This window comes from Protopterus annectens, chromosome 4.part1 (genome assembly GCF_019279795.1).
Source record: "Protopterus annectens isolate FY-2018-M chromosome 4.part1, PAN1.0, whole genome shotgun sequence".
Classification (NCBI taxonomy): domain Eukaryota; kingdom Metazoa; phylum Chordata; order Ceratodontiformes; family Protopteridae; genus Protopterus; species Protopterus annectens.
In genome coordinates this window covers 557,325,374-557,353,332 of record NC_056734.1, presented here as the reverse complement: position 1 = coordinate 557,353,332, position 27,959 = coordinate 557,325,374, and the positions used below count along the sequence as shown (strand labels likewise).

The following is a 27,959-nucleotide window of genomic DNA, read 5'->3' as shown; positions in this document are numbered from 1 at the left end:
CCTCAGAATTGACATCCCCAGTAGGAACGCCAGTCCAAAGAATAGACAGGTAATCAGTACATCCAGAAAATAAATGCACTGGGGGCAAGAGGAGGGAGTGAATACTGCAACAGTGAACAGAAGGACATCTACCATTATGGTAAGATTTTACACAACTATATTATGTCTTTCCATTTCACTACTGCAGTATTCATTACAATAGGGAGAGTGCCAAATCTCACAAAGAAGAGAGGGACAAGGAGGACCAGCAGAGGTCTCCAAGAAGCCATGAAGGATGGCCCTAACAAAACCATTTCTAAAGCTGGAAATTCCATCCAATTTGCAGTGCTTGGTAAATGTATGTGAAGAAGTTCAGGTAGCTTCCTCAATAATACCGTTAGTATCAAAACCCTTCAAAAAAAGCACCAGAGGAAGCCACAGCTCTAGCAGAATGAGCCTTAACAGAAGGAAGGCTCTTACCATGAAAGAAATAACAAAAAGAAACAAACAGCGTTAGAAATCCAAGAAGAAATAGTTCTCTTGGACACAGCCAATCCTAAGAACCTACAATGAAAGAGAACAAAACCTGACCAGATTTATAAAAAGTCTTAGTGTTATCGAAATAAAATAGTAGTAGTCTATGCACATCCAACATGTGAAGCACCTTCTTACTGGCAGATTGTGGAGAAGGGAAAAAAGTGGGCAAATGAATAGACTGATTAATTAATTTATTTACATTTGTTGACCGTGTCTGACTGGACGTAGATCCATTTTCAGCGGAGGCCCGGGGAGAAAAGCTCCACAGTTAAAATATACAGACAGTAATTACATTGGATTTACATAGCAATTAACAATTTGATCAACATAGCAATTAAAAATTATATAGTTACAGATGAAGAACATAGTACATCAGCAGACAACTAGAATCTTATCATCTGCGAAGTACATAACAGACATTAACAATTGTTACAACAAGAAGTTCCTGCTGTATAATAAGTAGTTAGGCTTATGAGCATCCGAGCTTGCTTTAACCAAGGTAGTTAGTGGGGTGGAAAGAAAGGTAGTGGGTGGATGGGGTGGGTGATATTAGAGGGGGAGTTGCAAGGGCATAGCCAGCATGTTTTTAGGTGCACTTTTAGTAAAGTTTTGAAGTGGGTGCATGACGGTATGGAGGTAATTGTGGGTGGGAGGGAATTCCATAATTTGGCATTGGCACAAGAGAATAGTGCTTCTCCAGCAGAGTTATTGGCTTTAGTGACCTGCAAGTGATTTTTGTTGCTGGATCTTAGTGGTCTGGTGGTGCGATAGAGTTGGAGTAGATTCTGAAGGGATGGGACTTTTAGTGGATGGTTTACTAGTTTGTGGGCGAGTGCGAGTTGATACCATTGAAGGAGGTGAGGGAGTTCAAGCCAGCCCAGTTCAGCAAGTGAGAGACAGTGGTGACTATGGTAGGAGGCCCCTGTGGCGAATTTGGCGATTTTGTTGTAGCAGGTCTCGAACTTGTTTAGATCGCATTGCCTTAGGTTGGAATATATTGGAGAGGCATAAAGTAGGGTGGAGATAAGGTGGGAATTTGCTACTGAAATCTTTGCTGCTTTGGTGAGAAGTTGCTCATTTCTGTATAATACTCCTAGTTTTTTGTGGACTTTTTTATGGCCATGGATATGTAAATGTCAAATTTTAGTTTATTGTCTATTTCCACTCCTAGCAATTTGGTGTGTTCTGTTGGGTGCATAGTGGTGTTGCCTTTTGCTGTGATGTTAAAGTGAGTTGTTTTGAGTATGTTTGGTGGGTTGGAAGATGAGTAGTTTAGTTTTGTTTGGGATGAGTATTAACTGGGAATCGAATAACCAAGTTTCAACAGAGGAAAAGGCTTCCTGTGTGACTTTTTGCAGGTTTGGGTAGGGACTGGGCTGAGCAGATGATGGTTGAGTCATTTGCAGATTGTATGAGTGTGCCATGTTTGGTGGCAGAGGCTAGATTATTGGTGAAAATAGAGAAGAGTAGGGGTCCAAGGATGGATCCTTGGGGAACTCCTATAGAGAGACAGGTAGTTGGGGAGATGTGTCATTCTGCCATACAATGGATTGCTGGCGGACAGATGGGTAACTCTGAAACCAGTTGGTGACCGACTGAGAGAAGGATAGGTTATTGAGGACAGAGATGAGTTGTTTGTGTGGGATCATGTTGAATGCTTTAGATAGGTCTAGGAAAGTAGCAGAGGAGAGATAGCCATTGTTTTTATGCTGAAGGATGGTGTTAGTAAAGGAGAGTAAGGCAGTGGTAGTTGTATGGTTTGGTCGGAAACCATGTTGAGTATTGGAAAGGAGGTAGTCTGAGACCTGAGAGTGAATGCATCTCTCTAGTATTTTGGAGAGTGGAGACAGAATAGCTATGGGGTGGTAACTGGTTAGTTCTGTGGAGGGGCCGCCTTTGTGGAGGGTAATTATATACAATACTTTCCATAGTGTGGGAACGTAACTTTCTGACAGAGATCGGTTAATCAAGATGGATACTGGGTAGGCTAGAGCATCAGCTGCGATTTGTAGGTATTCACTTGGGAGGTTGTCTACTGCTAATTTGGTGGGCTTAAGTTTAGTTAAGAGTTTTTTTATGTCGGAGGTAGGAACAGGCGAAATAGAAGATAGGGGGAGATTACTAGTTGAAGGTGTGGGTTGGAGGTGAGGGGGTTGTGTTGTCTAGTTTGTGATAGTATGGTTTGTGTGAAGTGTGTGTTGAATGAGGAAGCAATATTTTTGGAGGAGTGAGGGATGTTAGGAGGAGGAGTACTGACTTTACCTGGGTGGATGATGGAGTTTATGGAGGACCAGAATTGATTGGGGTTGTATTGGGAGGAGTCTAGGGCAGACTGGTAGTACTGGAATTTGTCCTGTTTTATTAGCTTTTTAACTCTATTGCGTAGTTCTAGGAATTTCTGTCTAGTTGAGGGGGTTTTGGTTTTGCGCCAGTGGCCCCAGGCTTTATCCCGGTTTTTCATTTCTGACGTAGTGGTTTTCTGCAGCCATGGGGAGGGTTGTGCTTTGGTTCTGGAAAGTCTTATGGGAGTGTGGTAATTAAGGATGCTCAGAAAAGTAGTATTAAAAAATTCAACTGCGTCATTTTTAAGGGACAGCTCATTTACCACCTTGGGCATAAAAACGGATTAGTACGAAGGGACACCCTGTCCTTATGAAACACCAAAAAAGGAGGAAAAGCCATAAGGGCTTGAAGCTCAAACACTAGTCGGGAAGAAGTAAAGCTAACAAAAGTACAGTCTTCAAGAGCAATGTTGCAAGGAATCTGAAGCTGCAAGCTCAAAAGGAGCCTGGGTCAATTTTTCTAAGACAACATAAAGATCTCATGGAGGAAGAAAGTACAGTTGTGTACACATCATAAATTTAGACGTTCGAGTGTAGAAGTCATTACATTTGGCTTATCTGCTTGCAGGTAGCCCTCAGTCGGCCTGATTATCAAAGTCTTGAATCCTGCATCGGTTGCTGTCTCATCTTCCATGACGTCAGGTAGTCAGGGGTATAAAGCATGTAGCAGACACCATTACATCAGTTTTTCTTGCCCCAGATGTCAGGTGCCCCCATAATGGGAAGCAATTATATACAAGGTTACACCTCCAACAAAAAGCAAATACACCAGAAAGGTTTAAGTATAGTAAACAAAAGGAGAAGTATAGACAATAGCAGTCAGGGGGCTGGAGGGAGGGTAACCAGGACTGCAACAGTGAATACACTCAAACATCTACATTTATGGTAAGTGCACACAACTGTACTATATTCTTCGTGTTTCACTGTTGCAGTCATTACATTTAGGTAGATTCCCAAAGCTAAGGAAGGGAGGAGACACTTAGAGAGCATTAGGACCAGCTATTAGGCCCTGCAAGACTACAATGGCAAAACCAGCTCTGGATTTACAAAAAATTGGCAAGTGGAAATGCTTGGTGAAGGTATGCACAGAACTCTAGGTAGCAGCTTCTAGGAAGTCCCTGGTAGGGACACCTCTGAGAAAGGCTGTAGAGGTAGACGCAGCCCTGGTGGAATGTGGTCTTATCCCCTGTGGGGCAGGTTTTCCATGGTGCCTATAGCAGAAATTAATGCAATGGCCTATCAGAAATGGTTTGCTTTGAAATGACCTTCCCCTCTGCCCCTGCAGGAAATGCAACAAATAGTTGTTCAGATTTCCTGAGAGTCTCAGTCCTATCCAAGTAAAATCTAAGTTGTCTGTGCACGTCCAAGGAGTGCAGTATTCGTTCACCTTTGATCTATGGATTAGAAAAGAAGGTTGGCAAATGAATGGACTGATTAAGGGCCACACTGGATACCATCATGGGCATAAAGGAAGGATTGGTCCTGAGGGACACCCTGTCCGCATGAAAGATGATGAAAGGCTCCACTGCCATGAGGGCCTGTAAGTCAGGCACCCTTCTGGCTAGAAGGAAGGCTGTTTTCCAAGAAAGGAATTTCTGCTCTGCACTTGCAGCTGGCTCAAGGGGAAGTAGAGTGAGCTTTTCCAATACAAAGTTAAGGTCCCAGGCTGGAGTACGGGCTCTCCTGGGTGGTCTTAAGTTTTTTGCCCCTCTGAGGAATTGCTTCAGCAATGGATGAGAGAAGAGGGGTGGCTCTGTATTATAATGAGCTGAAATGGCCGAGGCATGAATTTTAATGAAAGAAAAGGAAAGGCCCTTGTGAGCATCTCAGTTAAATATTGAAGAATGTGTGGTAAATTGGGCACTGTTGTGCCCACCCCCCCGGGTTTGATTCCAAGAACAGAATCTTTTCCATTTTTCAGCATAGGATTTTCTAGTACTAGGCCTCATTGCCTCCAGAATGACATCCATCACTTACTTACTGAGAGATGGTAACGGAGAGCTCAGGAAATAAGCCAGACTGCAAGGTTCAGGATTTGAAGCTGGGTGGTGCAAAATCGGGTCCTCCTGCTGGGACAGCAGGGAAGGGGACTGAGGCAGGTGCCATGGTTCCAGCAGTGACACACTGCACAAGAGGGGGTGCCAGTGTTGGCGTGGCCAGTCTGGTGCTATGAGTAATGTCCTTGGCTTGCCCGGTTTGATCTTTAGTAGAACTTTGGAGAGGAGAGGCAGAGGGGGAAAGGCATAAACTGATATGTTTTTCCAGGTGAAGGACAAGCTTGTCTGTGGGGAGTCCTTGTGCAGAATTTGTCCAATTGGTAGTTCTGAGGGGAGGCAAACAGGTCTATCTCTGGGCTCCCCCATTTGTTTCTCAAAATGTTGAATATCTTTCGCTCCAGTTTCAACTCTTGTGGGTCCATGGGATTTCTGCTTAGGTCATCTGCCAGTGTATTTAGCTTGCCTGGCAGGAGCTGAGCTTGTAGATGCACTTGGTAGCTCAAGGCTGTGTTCCACACAGCCATGGCTAGTCTGCAGAGAGGGCATGAGTGGGTTCCCCCATGCTTGTTTATGTACCACATGACAGTGATGTTGTCCGTCTTTACCAGTAATTGTCCTGGAAGAATGTGGTCCTTGAAGGCTGTCAGAGCATTCTGTACAGCTAACATTTCTTTCTGACTGATATGCAGGTGCATTTGACTCAGGCTCCATTTGCCCTGAATGCACTGCCCTGCCCTGCCAAGTGAGCCCCCCCATGCATAGTCTGATGCATCTGTTGTTAGGGTTTGGGTGGCAGGGCGTAGAGTGAATAGCAGTCCATTGCTGTGGTGGCAGACCTCTGCCCACCAAAGAAATTTTATGTTTAGACAAGGGATGATAGGAATCACTGATTCTAGGTCCTGAGAATGTTGACACCATAGGCTTTTTAGATACCCTTGCAGTTTCCTCATATGCAGTCTTGCATATGGAATTAGTAAAATGCAAGAGGCCATGAACCCCAGGGCTTGCAAGATTTTTCTTGCAGATAGCTGGGTCTTTATGGCCAGTAGTTTGAAGTAGGCTGTCAAATAAACTTGTTTCTCTGGCGTGAGGTAGGCCATCTGGGAAGTTGTATTCAAGCTTGCTCTCAGGAATACAATTTGCTGGTAGGGTACTAGATGTGATTTCTTTTCGTTTATGGTGTACCCCAGAGAAGTTAGTAATTTCTTTACAAATGCCAGATGATTTAACAGTATGTCCTGGCTTTCTGCCTGAATTAGACAATCGTCCTGGCATGGGTATATTTGAATATTTCTTTGCCTGCAGTATACAATGACTGAAGCTAGGCACTTTGCCAACCAGGCATTTTTGCCTAGCATGGGAAGCAGATGATGAAGAGTTAGCATTTTGAATTTTGGGATTACCAAAAAGATGTTTAGGATAGACAGGTCCAGGATAGGACGCCAGGAATTGTCTTTTCTTGGTACCAGGAAAAATCTTGAGTAAAAACCTTGCCCCCATTCCTCTTCTGGGACAGGTTGAATAGCCCTGACATTTAGAAGAGAGAACCTGCTTTTCAGCCTCTGCCCACTAATTTGGGGGTAGGTCTGGCCAACCGTCTGGGGTTGGTAAGAAGTGGAATCTGTATCCTTGGGAAACTATATTTAAAACCCATTTGTCTTGGGTAATGAGTTCCCAGTTTTTTGCATGCAGAGCGATCTTTCCCCCTAAAGAAACAGTCAGTTGAGCAGGGCTTGGAAGAAGTTAAGTCATTGTGACAGCTTACCATAGGGGCGTCTTACTACTTCCAGCTTTGGAAGTGGGAGCCCCCCACTGCTTAGGCCTGTGAGTACCTTGAGACTGAAACCTGGGTGGACTGCTGGTCCTGGGTTTGGACTGAAAAGGCCTGGAAGAGGCAGGAAAGGACCAATTCTTAGAAGGCCAGTGCCTACTAAATCTGGTAGGCTGTACTTGCAGGAAATCGTTAACAGTTTGCATAGATTTAGCTTTTTTCCTCCATCTTTTCAAGTACTTCTTCTGCTTTGTTGCCAAACAGGCGGTCTTGGTTTAAGGGAGCATCCAGTAAATTAGCTTTAACATGATCTGGCAAAATTTGCTCCTTAAGCCAAGCATACCTTCTAAGTACAGACCCAGTGACAGCAGTCTTGCAAGATGCCACTAGTGAATCAAAACCACATTGCAAAGTACGTTTTCTAACTTGTTCAGCAGAATGCATTAAATCCTGTAAATCTTTATTTTCAGCACAGTCAGGAATCAACATCATTTTCTGTTTAAGCAACCCAATAATATGCTGCTGATGCTTTAACATATGAAAATGGCAGTTTAAGGCCCTAATGGCCAAATTAGCAGAAGTGTATACCTTCTTATCCCATCTGTCCAGGGCCCTGGAATATCTATCAGAGGGGGCAGGGTTTTTGGCAGTAATAGCCTTAATGCATTTGGGTCCCTGTGAAATGGCCTCAGGATCCGCAGTAGGATTCTTAGAGAGGAACTTGCGAGAGTCAGGTACTCTAACACCGGTCAGGTTTTCTGGGAGCTGGAGGTAAAGTGTCAGGGGCCAGGCTAGATTCCAAAAAGGCATCATCTACAATGTCCAGTACAGGAGGGATAGCTAAAGGCCTGTGTTGAGGTAGGAGTAAGAATTCCCTAAGCCTCTTTTTTGGAGTCAGAGTAATCCTGGCTTTCCCAGCAGAAATGCTCCCTAAGAGTATGCAAAGTTTCACCAAAAGAGAAATCTTCTGGAGGGGAAGCAAAGGGAATGGAGTCCTCTGCATCAGAATTCTCATAGGTAGATAAGGGCAATTCCTGGTCATCAGAGAAAACAGAAATTTCAGAATCCTGATCAGAAGAATCAGAAGGAAAATCAGTTCTAGGTCTCTTAGAGGGAGAAGGGTGGCTTCCCCTGATAAGTAATAAGGTCTTCAGCCATTCTTATCATTTGTTTTTTAGGCATAGGGGCCTGACCATGCAGTCTGGGCGTTGGTTTTCTAGGCGTGGATCGAGTTCTAGGCCTTGAAGATGAAGATGGCATCTGTTTAATATGCAAGTCAGAAGGCCTGAATACACTCTCAGAAGCCGGTGCCTGCACAGCGGCTCCGGACCCATCCAAGGTAGAGACATCCACAGGTTCCACAGTTAAAGAAGCATCTCGCGGCATACCGGACTCCAAATGGGTCTCAGTAGAGGCCTGCGAATCTGAAATAGCGGGTATCAGAGGCTACGAAAGCACCAAACTGAGTACCGGTGAACTGGCGACTAGATTAGCAGAAGTGTCGTCGGCAGCTTTGGACCTATGCGGTCTGTCTCTGTCTTTATCTTTGCGTCTTTTTGGAATGTCGATAATCAGATGGCTTACAGAAGCCATTTCTGAATAATTGAACCGAGTACCAAAATACTTAGGTGCGAAAATGAACAGACAATGAATAGTTCGAGGTTTGAATAAGGCACAAAACCGACAGCGAGGGATGTCGTGATCTGGGCCTAGGCAAGGAATGCAGTACGAATGAAAATCTTTGAGGTATTTGCTTTCCACAAGACATACAATAGTTAAACTTTTACTGACATTGGCTTAGAGCAAGAAAAAGGATCCCCAACGGGGTACTTAGCTTTGTTGAAGACTTCGGACCTGAAACTCAAAAATGAAAATTTCAGGAGTCGGCCGACCAGCACTTGCAAACTGCTTCTGTTTCGGGCACTGCATGGCAAGAAAAACTGATATAATGGCGTCGGCTGCATGCTTTATACCCCCAACTACCTGACGTCATGGAAGATGAGACAGCAACCGAAGCAGGATCCAAGACTTCGATAATCAGGCCGAGGGCTACCTGCAAGCAGATAACCGAAATGTAATGACTGAAACAGTGAAACACGAAGAACATCAGGCTTCCTGGGAGGCCTAATATGAAGGATGCCTTTAAGAAATTGTTTAGCTTCAAATCTAGAAGCTGAAGGAGGTGATAAAGGCATACAAGCTGAGATAATTGATAAATGGGTCTTAACAGAAGAGTAAGCCAACACAGCATTGAGCAGTTCACAAAGATAAGAACCAAAGAACATCTACAGAAAGTGAATCCAGGTTATGAGAAAGATACCAAACAGAAAACCTCTTCCATTAGGAAAAGTAGGATTTCCTAGTATTAGGTTTCCTGGCCTCCTAAAGGACCCTACGCATTTCCTCAACAAAAAAAGGTGTCTGTGGAATCAAAAACCTATCACCCACAGTGTCAGGAGAAGAGTGGACAGGTGGAGATGATCCCTTGTTTTGTGTGAGTAGATCCACCCTATGAGGTAATTGATGACTGCCATTGGCTAAATGTAGAAATGGAGGAAACCAATGCTGTCTTGACTAAAAGGAAGTCACCAACAAGATTTTGGCAGCATCCTGTTGAATTTTGAACAGGACTTTTAGAATGAGAATGATGGGTGGGGAAGCACAGGGAAACATCCTCTTCCAAGAAAAAGGACATCCACCTTCCATCCAGAGGACCTGGTACTCTGGCACAAAATAGAGGAAGTTGTCTGTTCAGAATAGAGGCAAAAAGATCTATTTGAGGAATACCCCACTGGTGGACAATGTCTAGAAACACAGCCCTGTAAAATATCCATTCATAGGATTGAGTTAATGGACCTGCTCAGACAGTTTGCCACAAAATGTTTTAACCTGAAGGAATGTAAACAGCCTGAAGAGTCACTTGACGCTGGATAACTAGTTCCCACACACCAGGTAAGATAAGATGAGATCTTATCCCCCTGTTTGCTGGCATACCACATCACTGTGGTACTGTCTTGAAAACACCTTGAGAGCACCTGGGGAGAAGAGAGGATGAAAAGTCTGAACAGCCAGCAGAAGAGCTCCCTCATCTCTGATATTGACGTGTCCTTTCTGTTATGATGTGACCAAATTCCCTGCAACTTTAAGGAGCCAAATGTGGCTCATTTTCAGTAGCAGATTCAGCCATGCTGGAAGAGGCCTCGGTAGAAGGAGGCATGCTTTCGCCGAAGAACCGAGACACTCGAGTTGCCTTAACCGCGGTTTCGGCCGAAACCGCGAGTGTCGATCCTTTTCCTACGCTTTTAGCTAAATGTGTAGTCGAGTCTCCGGCGGCATGATATAAGCAAAAGCGAAAAACTCCTCTGCAAACTCCGACCGGCGTCTAAGTGTTCGTCGGTTGAAGGAAGCACCGGCTAGACAAGCTGCTACGTGGTCTGGGCCTAAACAAGGTAGGCAGTAAGAGTGGAAATCTTTATGAGGTATTTGTTTCCCACAAGTTACAGTTATTCACTTTTTCTGACATCGGCTGAGGCAAGAAAGAGTCCCAACGGGTACTTAGCTTTTAGAAGTCTTGCAGTAGCAATCTCTGGTTCTGACCGACCGGCACTTGCGAACAGCTTCTGCTTCGGGCGCCACGCGGCAAGAAAGACTGAGGAAAATGGCGTCGGCTGATGCCTTTATACCCGCTGCACTGCAGCTATGACGTCGGGTGAAGTGCGACATCAGCCGAGGCCAGACCCAGACTTTGGAATCCGGCCGACCGAAGGGCTGTCTGAGGCCAGGACAACCCATTTGTTAGGACTGCAGATGCATCCTTGAAGAACATCACCTTGAGAGCACCTGGGGAGAAGAGAGGATGAAAAGTCTGAACAGCCAGCAGAAGAGCTCCCTCATCTCTGATATTGACGTGTCCTTTCTGTTATGATGTGACCAAATTCCCTGCAACTTTAAGGAGCCAAATGTGGCTCATCATCCCATGTCGCAAGCATCTGTGAACAGCTTCTGAGAGGGAAGAGGTGGATGAAAAGGTAGTCCTGGATTGAGAGTCAACTGCCGAATCCACCACTGAAGTTCCTGCTTGAGACATGGCAGAAGAGGAACTACAAATTCAAAGGAATGAGAATGCTGCAGTCAAACTGACCAGAAATCACTGAAGAGAGTATAGTAATGGTGGAAGCCATTTACCCCAAAACTCCCAAAATTCCCTGGCTAATATTGAAGTTGGAGGAAAAACAGATTGAAAAAAGGAAATGAGAGTTAAGACCTTGGGAGCTGGAAAGGATGTCAACAAAGGGACAGTCTGGATCCTGTACCCCAGAAAGACATGATCCTGAGAAGGAGTCAGAACTGACTTTTTGAAATTTACAGTGCATTTCAGGCTCTGTAGAAGGGAAATGACAAAATGGAAATTTTGCAACAAGGTCTCTAGGAGAGGATGCCTGAAAGGTAAAGAATTAAAATCTCCCGAAGCCTGCAAAAAGTAATCAAAGGAGTGAGGCATTTGCTGAATATCCTTGGGGCAGTAGAAAGACCAAAGGGCAAAGTAGAGAACTGAGAATGCCAGGAAGCAACAGGGAAACATCAAAACTTCCTGAAAAGGGGATAAACCGGGATATGAAGATAAGCATCCTTGGGGTCCAGATACACCATACAAGCCTGAGTAGGCAGAAGACTGAATAAAGTCTGAAGGACCTTCAGAAAGGTGTTTAGAAGAGACAGGTCTAGAATCGGTCCCCACGTACCATCTTTCATGTGTACCAGAAACTGGAGTAAAACTCCTCCTCCTTTGAGACACTAGAACTTCCTGAAAAGTTCCCAGCGTCAAGAGATCATCATCCCTGGAAAGAAGAGAGGTTCCTGAGGGGGATGAAGAATTCCCATAAAAGGGGGAAGAGATTTCCACACCATGGAATACCCTTGATGGATAATGGATAGAACCCAGGAGTCCTGAGAAATCTTTACCCAAACAGGAAGAGAGGAGGAAAGACGAACAAGTAGGAGGAATGTGGCCGAGAACACAGCACAATCAGACAGCACCTGGTTTATCAGGAAAAGGAGATTTCTAAGGCAAATAAGTCGGTGTAGCTTTAGCAGGAGGAGCCTGCTACCCACCTTTCGTACCCTTGGGGGCATGCAAGACTGCCTATGAACAAAGGCAGGCTTACTGGGGTAACACCTCTGAAATTTAGGCACAGGAGAAACAAAAGACACATTTAAGTTCCATTAAAGCCTTGCCCTCATCTCGAAGAGATTTAAACAAGGCAGCAGCAACTTCATATTGTCCAGAAAAGCATCCATCAACTCAGTCTTAATATCATCAGGCAAAGGCTGAAGCCGAAATCTCATCACAGACCCAAAAGGCAGTAGCCCTACAGAAAGCATCTGCTGCATCATAACTACACTTAATGGAATGACAAGCCACCTGGGAAAAATTCCCTAATAGAGAAAGACCAGAAGTCTTCTCTTCAGAGTCTGGGAGATCAGAAATTACCTGACAGGCCTGGGACAGAACAGCCAACATGCACCTGGACATATGGGTCCGATATCGAACAGCCCTTAAAAGCTAAGGTAGCAAAGGTATAAACCTTCTTACCTAACCTTTCCATAGTTCTGCTATCTTTATCAGAAGGAAGAAACTTAAGGAAAGGGAGCAACTGAGATGGTTTGTCAGAAGCCATAGACACCATCGAAGGATCAGCAGAATGGCACCTATACAGAAATTTACAGTCCTCAGGCACCCCATAAAACCTGTCAGGCTTGTTGGGAGCAGGAAGCTGGAAATCAGGAACTCCTAGACAATAAATAGATTAAAGATGCCCATCAGAATTGGGCATCTTTCTTCCACAGTTTTGGCACCGTTTAAAACCTGAAGTGTTCTTATGCTTTTCCGACATTTTTTATTTTTTTTAAGGTAACAACTAAAAATAACAACCATGCACACACACACACACACACGCACACACCAGCACTCCAACACGCACACACCAGCACTCCAACACGCACACACCAGCACTCCAACACGCACACACACACCAACACCCGCGCACACACACACACCAACACCCGCGCACACACACACCAACACCCGCGCACACACACACCAACACCCGCGCACACACACACCAACACCCGCGCACACACACACCCGCGCACACACACACCCGCGCACACACACACCCGCGCACACACACACCCGCACACACCAACACCCACAGTACAGGTGGAATGTTTACCAACGATGGTACAGCAGAAATACCAAAGAGATAAGAAAAGAAAGACGTACCAACGATGGTACTAAAAATTACTGCAAAATGGTAAGAAAGGTGGGAAAGGAGTTACCAACAATGGTAACTGAGAATTCCAGAGATACAAGGTAGAGTATCCAAACACACACAGCTGACAAATTATAAGGTATAATCCAGAAAATATATAAATATAAATGAAAATACAAGAAATTTTAAGACTTGGCTGAGAGCAACGGCTGATGCGTCTTGCTGACATAGCAGCAAACGAGATCTAGGGTAATGGAAAGAGGGGAATTATGGGTAGAGTCTTAGCTCGAGAGTTTTTTGTCTGATGCATGCTGTACAACAGCCGAGCCGGTTCCGCGGATCAGAACAGAGTTCCCATTCATCAAGAATGAATAAAGATTGTCAATATCAGATTGTATGTTTTGTAGTGGTCCTTTAATGAAAACTTGTAGGGGATCATCCCTTGCAAATAAAAGAGCAACTAAATATTAGAAGTGAACAGAAATTTTTAATTATTGATATAATTTAATCTAAGAGTAAACAATGCACTTTTAACTAATGTCCATAAACCTAAAATTCCTAATACAAGTATACCTTTCAATTTGAACAGGTATGCAAGCTTATCCTACTAAGTAGAAAGCATTTAGGTATGCAAAAGCCAAGGCAGTACATAAAAATAAGTGGACAGGTTTCAGTTCTGCTTTTAGCAGCAAAGAATCACAAACATGTTAGGCATGTAGCTACGGAAAACTAAAAGGGAACCTAAAACAAGCCTCTTTCACCCAAATAAAATTTCTCTTGTGACCGACTGAAACAAATTATTGGAGTAACTTAAAGTTTTATGATACTACTGCAACTGAGAACTACCAAAAGGTTGTCATCTATATCATTAGGAAAATCACAATCTTATTGTACCTTGAAATGAAAGAAATATCATGCAGGTATTGGGGTATAAGGGAAAAGAATGGGGAATGCTTGAGGACTCCAAGATAAAGGAAATAAACATTTCAATATCTGTGTCCCAAGTACTATTCTACACTTGACAGTTTAGCCAGGGGCTCCATTCTGCTTGTGATGTGTGTCTGTATGCAAAATGTCTCTCTGTTCAAGCCTGCACATCACTCTTTATTAACAGATATGATCATTACCCAAGTACTTTTCTTGTACTATTCAAAACTTCAATCTTACATTTTGCTTTTGGACTTCTGAGTCTAGAATGCATATCTGCCACATTTTTAACAGATTCTAAACTGTTTCAGCCCTACTTCTTTCCACTACAAACCTTCATGCCTGCTTAACTTAAAGCCAAAAACCATGCTTTTAAAACCACAACAGAAAGCAAAGTAAATGAATTAAAAGGCAAAATAGAGTATACCGATCTTACCTGATGCCCACTTTTTTATTTATGTAGTCTGCTGTCAGTATCTCCTTCCTGTAAGTCAATTCCTGCAATTTTAAAAAAAGGGTTGCTTAGACTGTGCACACAGACAGAGACTGATAAACTTCGTAGAGACTTCGGATTAAGGGCTGTGCAAAGATTTCTATCTCAAACAATGTCACGAAACAGCACAGAATAACACCAATAAATTATGACTGTTTTCCATGTTACATGCACATATCTTCTGATGCTTTCAGTTTTGCTCATGCTCCCCCATCATGCAAACTTTTATTCATTTTAATATGCCCAAGCTTTGATTTTTTTTTTAAACAATGTCATCCACATAAAGTCTTTGATTGTCTACACACCCTGCTTAAATGGATCCTGAGACTAAGCGATAAGGGATATGGCCTTAATACGAAGGTTACAGTTAAACATGTCCTTGAATCTAGGGATTTTCTAGGCCTCATAGTTTCACCCCTTGTATTCAGACAAATAATAAATCTGACTAGTTTTATCTTGGAATCATAATTCTGATACGTGTATGCCATAGAGATACACAACGGGTATGGAATAATATTGTTTATAAATACTGTTTATAATTGCATAGAGTAGATGTATTTTTATATTTACATATATATATATATATATATATATATATATATATATATATATATATATATATATATATATATATCGTACAGCACCACTGATTCTATTTATTTTTATAGGTTTATGGTTTACGCTTACATGTAACACCGTATATAAACATCACATTACAGATTCCACACCACTAAATACGATTTTGACACATTTCTTAGAGTGGTGTATGTAGTTGGATAGGAATTTAATATTACCGTACACTGCGCCTTTAATTTACCTAGAGTGGATGGTAGAGTGATGTAGGCGGTGATAGGAAATGTATACGCAGCTTCACGGACAGCTGTAAGTGAAGTTTTAGGCAGAAAAAGTGAGATACATGAAAAATAAAAAATCATGCCTAGGACCATTAAGCTAATGTAAATAAGGGTCTGTATTAAATCAGCGAACACTGATTTATCGACCCCATGTAAGCTAAAGCTTACAATCCCGAACACTTTGAACAGCAAAATAAATCGCTGTTCCAAAAAAAAAATTACTACATAAAGTGGGGGGCTGTGCCCCCCACCCCCCTACTTAAATATACCAACTCCCAGATCGCACTAGTGAAGAAAACGGCAAAATAATGAAGGCGGCCAAGCGCTTACCTCTTTTAATAAAATATATGTTTGTGGTGCCGTACGTCTTGCAACAGTTTTATTTCTTTCCAATTTTACTATCCAATATTACAAAAAGCACAGTTTTGTACCTACCATAAATGAAGATGTTCGAGTGTTCACCCTGCTGCAGTCATCACACTTGGGATATCCTGCCGTCAGGCGATCCCGCAGTCGGCCTGAATTCCAAAGTCTTGGTCCGGCGTCAGTTGCTGTCACTTCTTCCCTGACATCAGTGCGCCAGGGGTATACAAGAGGCATCCAACGCCATTTTCTTCAGTTTTTCTTGCCCCAGATGTCAGGTGCCCCCAATAGGTAGGCAATATATATATATATATATATATATATATATATATATATATATATATATATATATATATATATATATATATATAATTAGATAAAAATAAAACAATACCTTTAGGTACAAGCAAATACACCACAGAGGTTGTATAGGATAGAGTGGTATAGATAAGTTCAGCTAGTTCAGAGGGGATGGAGGGAGGGTAACCTGGACTGCAGCAGGGTGAACACTCTAACATCTCCATTTATGTTAGGTACAAAACTGTACTATGTTCATCGTGTTAGCCTGCTGCAGTCATCACACTTGGGTTGAATCCCAAAGCTAAGGATGGGAGATGGAGTTAAAAAGGGTTAGAAGAAGCTAGTAGGCCCTGCAAAACTGCAGTGGCAAAACCAGCTCTAGTCTTAGAATATAGAGGTAAGTGATGGTGTTTGGTGAAGGTGTGCACTGAACTCCCCAAGTTGCAGCTTCCAGAATATCCTTGGTTGGCACTCCCCTGAGAAAGGCTGCTGATGTAGCTGTAGCCCTGGTGGAGTGGGACCTAATGTTAGCAGGTACCGGTTTCCCATGAAGCGTGTAGCAGAAACGTATGCAATGCCCTATCCATTTAGAGATGGTCTGTTTTGAGATGGCTTTTCCTTGTGATCCTGCAGCATAGGCTACAAAGAGCTGTTCAGATTTTCTGAAAGCCTTAGTTTTATCCAAGTAGTAATGTAACTGCCTGTGAATGTCCAAAGAGTGCAGGAGTCTTTCTCCTTTGTTCTGGGGATTTGGGAAAAAGGTGGGCAAATGAATGGTTTGGTTTAGGGCCACACTGGATACCACCTTTGGCATAAAGGAAGGGTTAGTTCATAGAGAGACTCTGTCTTGATGAAAAATGAGGAAAGGCTCCACTGCCATTAGTGCCTGTAGCTCTGAGACTCTTCTAGCTGAGGTTATTGCTAGTAGCAGGGCAGTTTTCCAGGAAAGAAATTTTAAATCAGCTGAAAAAGCTGGTTCAAAGGGCAGCAGTGTAAGCTTTTCCAGAACAAAGTTGAGATCCCAAGTAGGTGTTGGAGCTCTCCTTGGCGGTCTTATGTTCTTAGCCCCTCTGAGGTACTGTCTTAGGAGTGGATGTGAGAATAAAGGAGGATCCGTGTTGTAATGAGCTGAAATTGCTGAGGCGTGGATCTTAATAGATGAAAAGGAAAGTCCTTTGTGCAACATCTCAGTTAAATATTGTAGAATCTGAGGAATGTTTGGATCAAGGGGATTTTGGCCTTTAGCCTGGTTCCAGGCGCAAAATCTTTTCCATTTGTCTGAATAGGTTTTCCTGGTGCTGGGCCTCCTGGCCTCCAGAATGACATCGATAACAGCTTTGGATAGAAGTGTTGGCGGGTTGTTTAGGTAATTTGCCATGCAGCCAGGTTTAAAGTCTGGAGTTGGCTGTGTAGAATCTGATTGTCTCGCTGGGTGAGCAGGTGAGGAATTTGTGGTAAAATCCATGGTGGGCAGTGGGCCATGTTCCTTAGAATTGGATACCAATGCTGGCGTGGCCAGTCTGGTGCAAAGAGTATCATCTGTGGTCTTTCTAATCTGACTTTCAGCAGTACCTTTGCTAGGAGAGACAGTGGAGGAAAGGCATACACTGTTAATGTTTTCCAACTGAATGAGAGGGCGTCCACTTTCCCAGCTTGTGGATGGAATGTCCTTGTGCAGAATTTTTGAAGTCGGTAGTTTTGGGGGCTTGCAAACAGATCTATGTCTGGGCGTCCCCATTTTTGAGCTATCATTGCAAATACTTGTGGATCTAGTTTCCACTTGTGTGGATCCATGATGTTTCTGCTTAGGTCGTCTGCCAATGTGTTTTTCTTTCCTGGCAGGAATTGTGCTTGTAATTGAACCTGGTAAGCCAGTGCTGTGTTCCACAAGGTCACTGCTTGCCTGCATAGAGGGTAGGAATGTGTGCCCCCCTTGCTTGTTTATGTACCACATTACTGTGGTATTGTCCGTCTTTATTATTAGTTGTCCTGGATGTAAGAGGTCCATGAAAGCTGTTAGGGCATTCTGTACTGCTAGCATTTCTTATTGATTGATATGCAGATGCCTCTGATCTGTAGTCCATTTGCCCTGAATGCACTGTCCTGCCATGTGTGCTCCCCAGGCATAGTCCGAGGCATCTGTTGTCATAGTTTGCCTGGCTGTGGGTAAGGTGAAAGTCTGACCCTTGTTGAGGTGACATGCCTGTGCCCACCATAGAAACTCCTGTTGAAGGCAGGGAATGAGTGGTATCATTGTTTCCAAGCTGTGGCTGTACGAGTCCATACGCTTTTCAGGTACCATTGTAATTTCCTCATATGCAGTTTTGCAAATGGTATTAGTAGTATGCAAGATGCCATGAATCCCAAGGCCTGCAGAATTTTTCTTGCAGGGAGTTGGGTCTTTGTTGCCCTTATTTTGAAATACTGAGTCAGCTGTTGTTGCTTGTCTGGCGTGAGATAAGCCATCTGGGCCGTTGTATTCAAGCTGGCACCCAGGAATATTATGTTTTATGAGGGCACTAGTTTTGATTTCTTTTTGTTTACTGTGTACCCTAGGCAACTTAGAAGGTGTTTGACAAATGCCAGATGCTTTAAAAGAATGTCCTTGCTTTCTGCTTGAAAAAGGCAGTCGTCCAGGTATGGGTATATTTGAATTCCTCTGTCTGCAGTATGCAATTACTGGTGCCAGGCATTTTGTGAAGACCCTGGGAGCAGTAGATAAGCCAAAGGGCAGTGCAGAGAATTGATAATGCATTGAACCTGCAATGAAGCGGAGGTATCTTCTGCAATTTTGTCTGATAGGGACATGCAGGTATGCCTTCTTGAGGTCCAACGTTACTAGCCAAGCATTCTTGCCCAGCATGGGAAGAAGCTGCTGTAGTGTTAGCATCTTGAATTTTGGTACTTGCAGATAGGTGTTCAGAACTGAAAGATCCAGAATGGGTCTCCATGCTTTGTCCTTTCTTGGGACTAGAAAGAGTCTTGAGTAAAATCATTGTCCTTACTCCTGTGTAGGTACCTGCTGAATGGCTCTCGTATCCATGAGAGCTGTAATTTGTTTTTGTGCCTCTGCCCATTGATTTGGTGGCAGGTTTGGCATTCCTTTTATCCTTGGTAAGGTATGAAAGTGGAATCTGTATCCTTGAGAGACAATGTTTAAGACCCATTTGTCTTTTGTGATATTGTGCCAGTTGTCTGCAAAAAATGCTAATTTTCCTTCCAAGGGAGCTGCCAGGAGAGATTTGCTTGGTAGTTTGAGGATTGAGTCATTGTGTTTGTCTTCTGCTAGCTTGGGGTCTGTCTTCTCCTCCTTTCTGGGTAGCAGAACCCCATTGGCGAGGTTTGTAAGGGCATTGCGACTGACCTCTGCCCCTTGGGCATCTGTATTTGCCTCTCTGTGATCTGTCAGAAGCTGGAAAGGACCAGTGTTTCGTTGGCCAATTTCTGCAGAAACAAGGGGGTTGTATCTGCAAAAAATCTTTGACCGTCAGCATAGACTTTGCCTTATCCTCCATTTTCTTTAAAACCCCTTCTGCTTTGACACCAAATAATACATCCTGCTGTAAAGGTGCATCCAATAATTTTGCTTTAACATGATCCGGAAGGGTTTGTTCTTTTAACCAAGCATGTCTACATATGACAGAGCCAGTAACAGCTGCTCTACAGGAAGCTTCCAATGAATCATATCCACATTGTAAAGTATGTTAGCCCACCTGTTCAGCTGCATGCAACAGATCCTGCATTTCATTGAATTCAGACTGTTCAGAATGAGTGCTCATTTTTTGTTTTAATTGAGACATTAGAAATTGCTGATATTTCAGCATGTGAAACTGACAATTTAATGCTCTCATAGCCAGAGTTGCTGAGGTGTATATTTTCTTTCCCCATCTATCTAGGGCTCTGGAATCCCTTTCAGAGGGCACAGGATTTTTAGCCATAGAGGCTTTAGCTCCCTTAGGACCCTGGGAAATTGTTTCTGGGACAGCCACAGGGCTTTTATAAAGGAATTTGTGTGAGTCAGGTACTCTGTAGTATCTGTCTGGTTTGGCTGGAGCAGGAGGTAGAGAGTCTGGATTTAGACTAGACTCCAAGTAAACATCATCCACAATATCTTAAACTGGAGGGATAGCAAGAGGTCTGTGCTGGGGTAGTAAAAGGAACTCTCGGAGCCTTTTCTTAGAATCGGAGTAGTCCTGGCCTTCCCAGTGGAAATGTTCCCTCATGGTATGTAAAGTTTCCCCAAAGGAGTAGTCTTCAGCATCAGAGTCTTCATAAGGTGGAAAAGTGTAATCCTGTTCCTCAGAAGAATCTGAGGAAATTGAAACTTGGTCAGAGGAAGCATAATCCTCCTCTTGTCTTGGTCTTTTATCAGGAGGGGGATGGGAACCCCTGATTAGAGTAATCAAATCTTCAGCCATCTTAAGCATCTGTTTCTTAGGCATGGGGCCTTGAACTGTAGACTGATGTACAGTCTTCTTTGGTTTTAAAGGAGTATTAAGCTTAGCATACGATTTAATGGTGAGTGTAGTCGGTCTGAAGACCCCTTCTGCAACAGAGGGTGTTTCCACTGCACCGGGGTCTACTTCTGCTCCGGTGTCGGAAGGGCCTAATGAAGATGGCTGCGTCGGCCTAGTAGACTCCGCTTGAGAATCCGCAGCTGTCTGGGGTTCCAGTTCTGCGGTCGTCAGGGGCTGCGTAGGCGCCTCACTGAAAACCGGAGAACCGGCGACAGGCCCAGCAGAGGCCTCGGAGTCTGGCTTGTTCCTAGGCTGCCTGTCCTTATCCTTGCATTTTTTATGCAGGCCGATTGTCGGCTGCTCCGACGGCATGATATAATTAAATTTCCTACCAAAATAGTGTCGTGCGAAATCAAAATGGCGTTTGATAGTTCTTTTATTAAACCTAGCACAAAACCGACAACCTATGACGTCGTGGTCTGGGCCTAGGCAAGGAATACAATAGGAATGGAAGTCCTTATGTGGTATTTGCTTCCCACAAGAAATGCAATTGTTAACTTTTTCTGACATCGGACTGAGGCAAGAAAAGGTTCCCCAATGGGGTACTTAGCTTTATTGAAGACTTCGGACTGAAATTCGAATCGAAAATCTCAGGTGTCGCCGACCAGCACTTGCGAACTGCTTCTGCTTTGGGCACCTCGCGGCAAGAAAGACTGAAGAAAATGGCGTCGGATGCCTCTTATATACCCCTGGTGTACTGACATCAGGGAAGAAGCGACAGCAACCGACGCCGGACCAAGACTTTGGAATTCAGGCCGACTGCGGGACCGTCTGACGCCAGGATAACCCAAGTGTGATGACTGCAGCAGGGTAACACGATGAACATCTATCAATAGTGGACATGGGATCTGTGTCTATTTTATGGGATTTGTGTCTACTGGTTCATAAGGTATTGTCTTTGTTTGGATTAAGGGGCAATCTCACTGTTAGAGTAGAAAATCAACTGAGATCTCTAACAGGAAACTTTCCTATAAAGAATAATAGGATGAAAGGTTGTATGTACCAAAACCCACCAAATATCCTTACTTTCTAACTATGCCAAAGACTAGATGCAATACAGCAAGGGACTGCAAAAGTACTATGGAATGATAATTAAGGGAGAATTTCAGAAGCAGTGCAATGATAAGACAACAGAGTGGACCAATCATCTATAGTGTCCTTACTGATTGAAAGACCTTATCTTTATTTTCAGAATGGGTAAGTGACACATTTTCATGAATTACTGAATCTTTCAAACAGTACTCAAGTTGTGCATGCACATCCAGCAAGTGCAGGTGTTCACTTCTGTTCTGGTAGTTTGGATAAAAGACCAGCAACTGAACTGATGTAGAAACATATTGATTACTATTACTATAACAATCTTTGGCAGGAAAGGTGAACTACTTTTCAAAGGCAGCTTATCTGCAAAGAAATAATAAAGTGGTTTACTCAAGACAGATTGCAATTCTCAAATCCTTCTGCCTAATGTAACGCCAACTACAAAAAAATATATATTTTACTTAGATATTTTAGGTTACTGAATATGCAGGTTCAAACAGAGATGAAACCATCTTTTTAACATAAAACTCTAGTCTCGATGGGGTGAGATATGCCTTGTCATCGGCCTTGAAGAACTCTCTTAATCAAAGAGAGTACAATTGTGTAAGAACTTACCATAACATTTGTGAAGATATGTGAAGGCTGCCAGCCTAGCAAAACATAATTTTGCAAATAATTTTATGTCACTGTAAATATGAATATAATCCACAGGCTTGTCTTCTAAAATGTAAGAAAACTATGTTAAATGTTGAACTTCAAAAATGTAACCACAGTGCACTCTGGTAGAAGAAAGTTGATAAGTCCAGCATTGTATGACTGTTTGATCTCAAGGCTCGGAGACAATATCTGGACTGAGGAATCCCTTCTATTGTTCTGAGACCAGAGTTAATTGCTAGATTTTACATATATAATAATGTCTTATTGCTATAGTTTCCTGGCCAGGTGACAGATCAAAGAAATATTAAAACTCTTGAGTTTGTTAGCCTAGGAACCAAAGAATGATGTAATCTAAATGAATCAGCACTGATGTATTTTTAAGACTTTCTCAGACAGAGAGAATCCGAGCATTTTGGATTTTGTCTGAAGAACATCACTCACCAGTACTCTGCCTTTACTCTATATGCAAGTTTATTTAGAACTGTAATTGCACTTAGCGTTAGATAGAAATTTAGTCAGATTTAGTCTAGCTGTTTTCTATATCTGTGTCAGACTATTCTACAGTATTACTTTAAGCATTTTCCTGTGATTTCTGAACTCTTGACTAGCACTGTGTTGAATTGAGAAGATTTGTCTTGTGTTTTTATTATTAAATGTTTTTAAACCTTTCAACTGTAGCTGTTTTGTGTAGAGATAATGTAAGCCCTAGAGTACTTGCATGTATTTGGGGATACTGTACAAAAAGCCACTGCAATAAGCCTTGCTGTTCGCCCACTTACTATCTGGATAATAATATTGCACAGTATAAATTGGACACCCTTTGGTAAGGGCCGTTTTAGTAGCTGATGAGAGTAGTTTGTGGCAGTGATTACTACCTTATAGCCTGGCAGGAGGGTGCATAGCTGGAGAACTTGTGCCAGCCTTCTTCAGGAGTGTCTGTGTCTTTGTATATAAACCAGATCTCAAAGTGTGTGTGTCAGCTACTTGGGCAGGGTCACAAAGCACTGGTTGGACAGAGAGGGCACTGGAGGTTTTGGCTTGACTACTCGGCAGAGATCTGTACTCTATAGCTGTGCCAGTGGGGAGTCTTATTGAGGATATGGAGAGAAAGGGAGAAACCAGCCCCAAACTGACTGTGATTTCTATGTGCTCTTAAGGGAAATTGTACTTTACTGTGTGTATACTCATTATCCCTCCCAATGTGGACACCCCTCACTGGTGCTACTGGTGAGGACTGAAGCTCCTTGATTACTGGGTCAGTGCACGGGCGTCACACATTGTTTGTCAGTAGTGGGATATCCACACCACCATATTAATTGTTTGACAGTGGTGGGATATCCACATATTAATTGGTTGTCAATTGGCTTGTAGTGGTGTGGATAGTGAATTCTTGTAGCTTGTATACAGTGATCACTGAAGGTGTTTTGGTACTCTAAAATCAGCCATGCAGTAAATATTTAGAGTTGAGATCACAATTGTTTTATTTCTTTTGTTAGCTTAGTTAGTCGGGGAGAGCAGGCAAGCATGTCAGCAGAGGATTATGGCAAACTGACAAGAAGCCAGTTGGATGAGATGTGCCAAGCTAAGGGACTGGTGAATGGAAACCAGACTAAGGCAGACGTGATTGCAGCTTTGGTCACAGCTGCATCAAAAAACAGCAATCAGGAGGATGATCAGACTGGCCGTGGAGACGTACAACACTCGAATAGACAGCTCAACCTTTCTGCAGAGCACTTAAAAATCCATCTGGAGCTAAAGAGACTTGAATTGGAGGCCAGGTGTTTGGAAATAGAAGCAAAAGAGAGATTGAGACATCTACAGGCTGAGGAGAATGAGAAACTGCTACGCCTGGAAGCTGAGGACAAGGAGAGGCAACATGAAAAGGAGATGCTGACTCTTTGCCAGAGTCATGGAGGTAATGGGGAAGGGAGTAACCAGACTCCAGAAGCACAAAAGGTCAGTAAATTTCTTCCACAGTTTACAGAGGGGAATAATTTTGATAGTTTCATTCATATGTTTGAGAGGGTATGTACACAGTATGGTGTTGACATAGGCGCTGGATATGGTTCCTGACCCCCTTACTACATGGTAAAGCTGTAACTGTGTTGTCTAAACTTTCTGATTATGAATGTTTTGATTATACTGCTAAGAATGGTCTGTTAGAATTTTTTAAGCTAACACCTGAAACTTATAGGAAAAGGTTTCATGAGCATAGACACAAGGCAGAAGAAAGTGTGGGTGAATATGTTGCTGAAATGAACACTTATTTTCATAGGTGGGTGAGTGGATGTCAGGTCACCACTTTTGAATGGCTGGCAGACCTTTTGGTGAGGGACCAAGCCCTTAGCACTTTGCCTGAGGACATTAGGCTCTGGTTAGCTGATAGACAATGCGCTACTTCAGATGAGTTGGGAAAGAAGGGAGACCTATACCTAGCAAGTAGGGCATCCCTGCACAGAAAATGGACCCCCCAGTACTACTCATGGGTCTAAAGGAACCCATGGTGGGCAGCCCAGACTGCCCCAATAGAATCTGCCAGCAGCAGGGGAAGCTATTAGTCCAAGTACACACCCAGGACCTAGGGATAAAGGTTTTGAATGCAACCAGTGGGGCCATGCGGCATACAGATGTCCACGGAGGCAAGGTGGGGAACAAAAGGTGAGAGCACCAGTAAGTGGGAAAGGCAAAATGCCAACAGTAGGTTGTCCTTGAGACAACGCGGTTACCAAACTACCACAAGAGGTTATATCCTATCATAGTAAATGGCAAAGAGACAATTGCTAAGAGACAGCATAGAACATAACCATTGTGAAGCCTGCATTGGTTACAGAGGAGCACTACTTGCCTGGGCAGTCTACTCCAGTCAGAGCTTTAGGAGGGACCTCATTCCAAATACCTTTGGCTAGTGTTCACCTTGACTGGAAGGGTGGAAAAGGAAGTAGGCATGTAGGTGTGTTTTAGGATATCCCTGCAGATGTCCTGATAGGGAATGATTTTGATACGGCAGTACCATGCGTTTGTGCAGTTACATGCAGTCAGGCTTCGAGACAAGCATGCATGTATGGTAACATGGGGGAGACCCAGATAGACCGCAACCTTGCAGCCAGGACTGGTGAGGTGGTTATTTCAGCAAGGGAGCTACTTTGAAGCAGTGAGACTGAAGGTGAGCTAAAGCTGCTTGTGGGTACTGATGTTCCCTTGGACAGAGTGACTGTAAAGGTAGAGGTGAGTAGTAGTACCCAGGCTGACAGTGAGGCACAGCTGTCAGAAGATGCCATACTTCCTGTGCAAGGGCAGCTGGGAAGGGTTACAAAGAAAGAGTTGAGACAGGCTCAGCTCTCAGACCCTACACTGCAAGGCCTGAGGCAGGTAGCTAGTGAGGCACCTGATTCTCAAGGGAAGGGGGAATCTGTATACTGGTACAAAGGATTACTGTAGAAAGAGTGGACCGCTGAGGGAGGGCTAGAAGGTGAGAGAATACAGCAGTTGGTAGTGCCTAGAGCTTACCTTCTGGCACTTCCAGCCATAGCCCATGATATTCCCTTTGCAGGTCATATGGGCATAAAATGTTCAAAGAGACGTATTATGCAGACATTCTATTGGCCTGGAATCTCCAGAGATGTAACAGGGTACTGCAGAACCTGTGAGCAGTGCCAAAAGGTAGGCAAGGCAGGAGACAAGGTGAGAGCTCCTTTGATGCCTTTGCCTGTGATTGAGGAGTAATTTCAGAGGGTAGCTATGGATATTGTGGGGCCTCTAAGTGCCCCATGTTCCACAAGGAAAAGTATATCCTAGTGGTAGTAGATTATGCTACAAGATACCCCAAGGGAGTGGCTTTGTCCTCCAGTGAGGCGGAAAAGGTGGTAAATGCTTTGTTAGAGATTTTCAGCAGGGTAGGTTTCTCAAAAGAAATACTGACTGACAAAGGTGCCAATTTCATGTCAGACCTGCTGGCTTGTCTGTGGAAGTACTGTGGGGGTTAAGATCCTAAGACCACCCCCTACTATCTCCAGATTAATGGTCTGTTTGAGAGGTTAAACTCTACAATCAGAACATGCTACAGGAATTTACAAACCAGTCTAAGAGGGAGTGACACAAATATTTGCCCCTCTGTTTGCTTACAGAGAGGTTCCCTGGGAATCCACAGGTTTTTCACCCTTTGAGTTGTTGTATGGGCATAGGGTGAGGGGGCCTCTAGATTTAATTTGTGATTAGTGGGAAGGTGAGTGTGAATCCCACAAGGAGTCTGTTGTGGCATATGACCTAAATGTCAGGACAAGGGTCAGGGAACTCATGGGCTCGGCCCAGGAGAACCTGCTAGAAACCCAATAGCAGAAAAAGGTCTGGTATGACAGGAATGCTTGCACTAGAGAGTATGTTGTAGGGCAGCAGGTAATGGTTCTCATTCCTGTCAGACACAACAAGCTGCAAGCAGCTTGGGAGGGGCCCTACAAGGTGGTAAGAAATGTAAGTGATGTTAACTACATGGTAAAAGTGGACAGCAGGAGGAGTCTGAGGGAGATCTGGTGACTGATCTCAGTGAGGCTCTGGCTGACACCTCAGTGGAAGGGGTAGCAATGTCCCAGCAGCTATCTCCTACCCAGGTTCAAGAAATCCAAGCAGTGCTACAGGAGTTTGGGGACATGTTCACTGGGAAAAGTACAGTTGTGTACACTTACCATAAATGTAGATGTTCGAGTGTATTCACTGTTGCAGTCATCACATTTGGGTTATCGGCTTGCAGTAGCCCTCAGTCAGCCTGATTATCAAAGTCTTGGGTCCTGCGTCGGATGCTGTCTCATCTTTCGTGACGTCAGGTAGTCAGGGGTATAAAATCATGAAGACAATGCCATTACATCATTTTTTCTTGCCCCAGATGTCAGGTGCCCCCCAATGGGAAGCAATTAAAATATCTCTCTGTCTCTATATATATATATATATATATATATATATATATATATATATATATATATATATATATATATATATATATATATATATATAGATATATATATATAGATATATATACACACACACACACACACACACACACACACACACACACACACACACATATATATATATATATATATATATATATATATATATATATATATATACACACACACACACACAAGGTTATACCTCCATCAAAAAAGCAAATGCACCAAAAAGCTTTTAAGCATACTAAAGGAGAGAAGAGGTACCCAAAAGAAGTCAGTGGGCTGGAGGGAGGGTAACCAGGACTGCAACAGTGAATACACTCGAACATCTACATTTATGGTAAGTGTACACAACTGTACTATGTTCTTCGTGTTTCACTATTGTCGTCATCACATTTGTGTTGATTCCCAAAGCTAAGGATGAGAGGAGGAATTTAGATAGCATTAGGACCAGCTATAAGGCCCTGCAAGACTGTAGTGGCAAAGCCAGCTCTGGATTTAGAGAAAATTGGCAAATGGTAATGCTTGGTGAAAGTATGTACAAAACACCAGGTGGCAGCTTCTAAGCTGTCTCTGGTAGGGACACCTCTGAGAAAGGCTGTAGAGGTAGATGCAGCACTGGTTAAATGGGGTCTAATCCCCATGAGGGATAGGTTTTCCATGGTGCTTATAGCAGAAATGAATGCAATGGCCTATCCACTTAGAAATGGTTTGTTTTGAAATAGCCTTCTCCTCTGCCCCTGCAGCAAATGCCACCAGCAGTTGTTCAGATTTCCTTTGAGGTTTAGTCCTGTCCAAGTAAAATCTAAGTTGTCTGTGCACATCTAAGGAGTGCAGTATACGTTCCCCTTTGTTCTGTGGGTGAGAAAAGAAGGTTGGCAAATGAATGGATTGATTAAGAGCCACACTGGATACCACCTTGGGCATGAAGGAGGGATTGGTCCTGAGGGACACCCTGTCCGCATGCAA

The 27,959-nt window shown here is 43.4% G+C and overlaps 1 protein-coding gene across 1 annotated transcript in view; it reads right to left on the bottom strand.

The window, feature by feature from the left end:
- Positions 1 to 27,959, bottom strand: part of FARSB (phenylalanyl-tRNA synthetase subunit beta) — a 907,972-nt gene that overhangs the window by 578,654 nt on the left and 301,359 nt on the right. Inside the window, exon 11 of the mRNA XM_044070366.1 lies at positions 14,262 to 14,323. Coding sequence (XP_043926301.1) covers positions 14,262 to 14,323 — 62 coding nt within the window. The remainder of the gene's footprint in view (positions 1 to 14,261; positions 14,324 to 27,959) is intronic.